General features: G+C 42.1%; 1 protein-coding gene across 1 annotated transcript; it reads left to right on the top strand.

Moving 5' to 3' along the window:
* Positions 1-549: 549 nt before the first annotated feature.
* LOC127245024 (SNF2 domain-containing protein CLASSY 3-like) lies at positions 550-3,078 on the top strand. Its single transcript, XM_051265669.1, has 5 exons — positions 550-640; positions 767-912; positions 1,067-1,166; positions 1,229-2,401; positions 2,936-3,078. The coding sequence occupies exons 1-5, from the start codon at positions 550-552 to the stop codon at positions 3,076-3,078; spliced, it is 1,653 nt and encodes a 550-aa protein (XP_051121626.1).
* The last annotated feature ends 235 nt before the right edge of the window (positions 3,079-3,313 follow it).

Below are 3,313 nucleotides of genomic sequence, written 5' to 3'. Positions count from 1 at the left end.
TTTTCATTCTATGTTCAAATTGAACTTCCATGGTTTGAGTTCGATAAAGAGCTTCTAGCAGCTCAAACTGAAGGATGCACTGATGGGAACCATGACCTCTCCTATATGGGCAGCCCAGGACATTTGTACTTCGTGTGGTCAAGTGGATCTTGATGCATACCAGGTTTGGAGCTGGTGGCTAAATCGATCCTGAAGCTATACTGCTTCCATTTCAAGAACTACAATCATGTCTTATCTGCAATTGTTGTTTTTGTAGGTGGACAAGCGCTTGTTTCGATAGCTCTTGATGAAGAAGTAATAACATGTACAAGATGCAGCCTTCTGAGAAGAATTGAAAGAAGTCCTTGATTTTAATTTGTAATGGCTGAGTCTTCACTGCAACGAAGAGGCGAAAAGTGAATAATAATAAAAGAGTTGACAATGCAGAGGGTAGCACCGTGGAGGCTTCGTAGCAGCATAGAATCAGAACTCCAAAACGAAAGGCTAAGACTGTAGTGAACTCTCCTCAGAGGAAGACCAAGCAGAGGAGGCCATCAGAAATCTGTGGAAATGACGAGCATGCAGGCAATGCAGGAGGGCACCCGGTCACAGGGGCCAAAGCTCCACGAATTAGCAGAAGAAGATGATGAAGTTCATGATAGTGGCTAAAGCAAAGAAGCTGAAGCCAAAACGATTTGACATCTCCAAGATCTTAGAAGAATCCATTCTCGGACCACTGTCTGGAACAATGCTTACTGGAGCTGAAAACTACCCACCTCTTCCAAAGAAGTTCCTGTTCGAAGAAGACGATGTCGTGCCACTGACAGAAGAGCAACAGGGATAAGCTGCACGGGCGAAGGACGTGGACGCTTGTTCGAAGAATTCAACTTCAACTATGCTGTGGAGAAAATGGGAATGATTACCTGCCATGAGGTAAGTCAATCAGTTTCAACATTTTTGTAGACTAATTTTGATATTCAAAGAATAGACAAGAATTGATTCGACACGGATTTAGAACTAGTTTTGCACTACTATTATTCAGAAAGCTATATGATATGATAACTAACAATTTATTCATGGCGTGCAGGTTGTTCAAGTGGGGGATGGGGAAGAGGAAGAAACTCAGGAGCACAGATGTGCTCGAGGGCTGCATGAATTGACATTGAAAGACGATCAAGGATTGTATTGTATCTACTATCAACATGTGGCTATTTTTTATGCCCGGATTAATTGGTGATTCTCGATGAAGGCCATACTCGTAACCGCAAGAGTAAAATTTTTACTTCACTGGTTCAGGTCAGGACTGAAAATGACATCATATTGTCAGGGATGCCATTCCAACACAACTTCAAAGAGCTGTTCAACACGCTGAAGATTGTAAGGCCGACAGTAGTAGAAGCGACTATGCAGGACCGGACATTTGCTGAAGTTCTGCATTCGGATAAGAAAAGCTCTCGGCCTGCTTTCCTTCCCGAAGCCATCAACCATGCAGTGGAGAGGCTTAAAGTCTCCATGTCACCGTTTTTGCACGTGCACAAAGGCACTATCCTGCAAAAGAATCACCCAGGAATAAGAGATTGTGTCATCCTCCTGAAACCGACTGGAATGCAAAAGAAACTAATCGACAGGTTAGAAGAGGGACGGTTAAGGAGAACACTTAAAAGTGAATTCAAATTTAATATGGCATCTATTCATCCATACCTCATCCAAAAATGTGCATTGCACGTGCCAACTGATGGAATCGATGTGCAAGCAGTCGAGGCATCGAAGCAGAATCCTGGCAATGGAGTCAAGACAAAATTCGTCATGGAGTTTGTCTACCTCAGTTTGAGGTTGAAGGAAAAAGTTGTCATATTCAGCCAGTACATTCAGCCATTGGAGCTGATCAAAGAGTATCTGACTGCGATTTTTGATTTGCACGTCGGGAAGGAAATTCTGAAGCTGGAAGGGAAGCAAGATAAGAAGCAACGCCAGAAAGCGATCAACGCATTCAATAATCCAGACGACGATTCGAAGATCATGCTGGCGTCGACGAGGTGCTGCTCTGAGGGCATAAGCCTGGTAGGGGCTTCCAGGGTCATTCTGCTCGATGTTGTCTGGAATGCATCAGTGCAACAGCAGGCAGTCTGTCGGGCTTATCGTATTGGGCAAAAGAGGTTTGTCCATACCTATCATCTTATGACTGCTGGCACGACTGAGGCGGACAAATATTACCGGCAAGCGGAGAAAAAGCGGCTCTCAGAATTAGTGTTCTGCTCTTCTTCGAACGAGAAGGCTATGTCAAAGCAGCAGAAGCCGGGGACAAATATTGAGGACTGGATTCTCGAGGAGATAGTGAAGCATAAGAAAACTAAACATATGTTTGAAAAGATCATCCACCAGCCGAAGAATGCCGACTTGACCCACTCCTTAGGCCTCCGAGGTTGAGAATGCTCAATTAAGGTACGTCTTGACTGAAAGTATTTTGGAAGAAACAGATTGATGTGTTGATTGATTCATTATATATTATGTATTATCTGGTTGATTTTTTGGAGAAACAGATTGTGATGAGTTGTTATTCGTATAGATTTGTGATAAAAGTCAGAATTTTTCCTCTCTTCGATCAATTTGTATTCTGAGGTTGCTTTTGGTTTGCACTGACTTTGTATTCCAAAAAAACATAACATAAATTCAATAAATAATAAATAATCATTTTTGTTGAAATATTTTCCATTCAATAATGTTCTTTAGAAGAATTTAAAGGTCAAAGAAATCTCAACGACAACTATCATTTTTTGGCGAGTATGATCTTGATTGATGCTCGGGTGTACTGTAAATAGGTTGACAAACTTAGCCTAAAAATTAAACAATCCAACAATTATATAAATGACCGACTCACCTAAAAGCTTAAGCTATTAGGGATAGTCATTTTTTTTTTTTTTTGGGATAAACTTTAAAACCTTGTTTTATTCAATAGGAAACCATGCAATGGCAGCGAAACCACTTTCTGCAGTTCATAAAGATGGCCTCCTCCTTTCGAACAGCGTTGGTTTCACGGATTTCGACATATATCTCTCCGATATCATAGGCGAACAGCACATAGATTCGGAATTAGATTAGTATCTCGAAGAATCTCTTCTACCCTGCGTCCATGAATTGGACGTGTTGGGATGGTGGGGAGAAAACAGGTCGAGGTACCCGACTATAGCAAAGATGGCTTGTGACGTTCTGTCCATTCCCCTTTCGACAGCCTATGCAGACTCTGTGTTCGACACCAGGGACCGGAAGATGGATAGGCATCAAACTTCACTGAAAGATGCAACGCTCCAAGCTTTGATCTGTGTGAAAGACTGGG

Source organism: Andrographis paniculata, unplaced genomic scaffold (assembly GCF_009805555.1).
Source record: "Andrographis paniculata isolate CXL003 unplaced genomic scaffold, ASM980555v1 Contig21END, whole genome shotgun sequence".
Taxonomy (NCBI): domain Eukaryota; kingdom Viridiplantae; phylum Streptophyta; class Magnoliopsida; order Lamiales; family Acanthaceae; genus Andrographis; species Andrographis paniculata.
This window is presented reverse-complemented; position numbering and strand designations above follow the sequence as displayed.

Coding starts and splice junctions, on each gene's coding strand:
- LOC127245024 (XM_051265669.1), top strand. CDS start 550: ATGACGAGCATGCAGGCAATGCAGGAGGGCACCCGGTCACAGGGGCCA. Junction 913..1,066: donor GAATGATTACCTGCCATGAG/GTAAGTCAATCA, acceptor CATGGCGTGCAG/GTTGTTCAAGTGGGGGATGG. Junction 1,167..1,228: donor AGACGATCAAGGATTGTATT/GTATCTACTATC, acceptor TTCTCGATGAAG/GCCATACTCGTAACCGCAAG.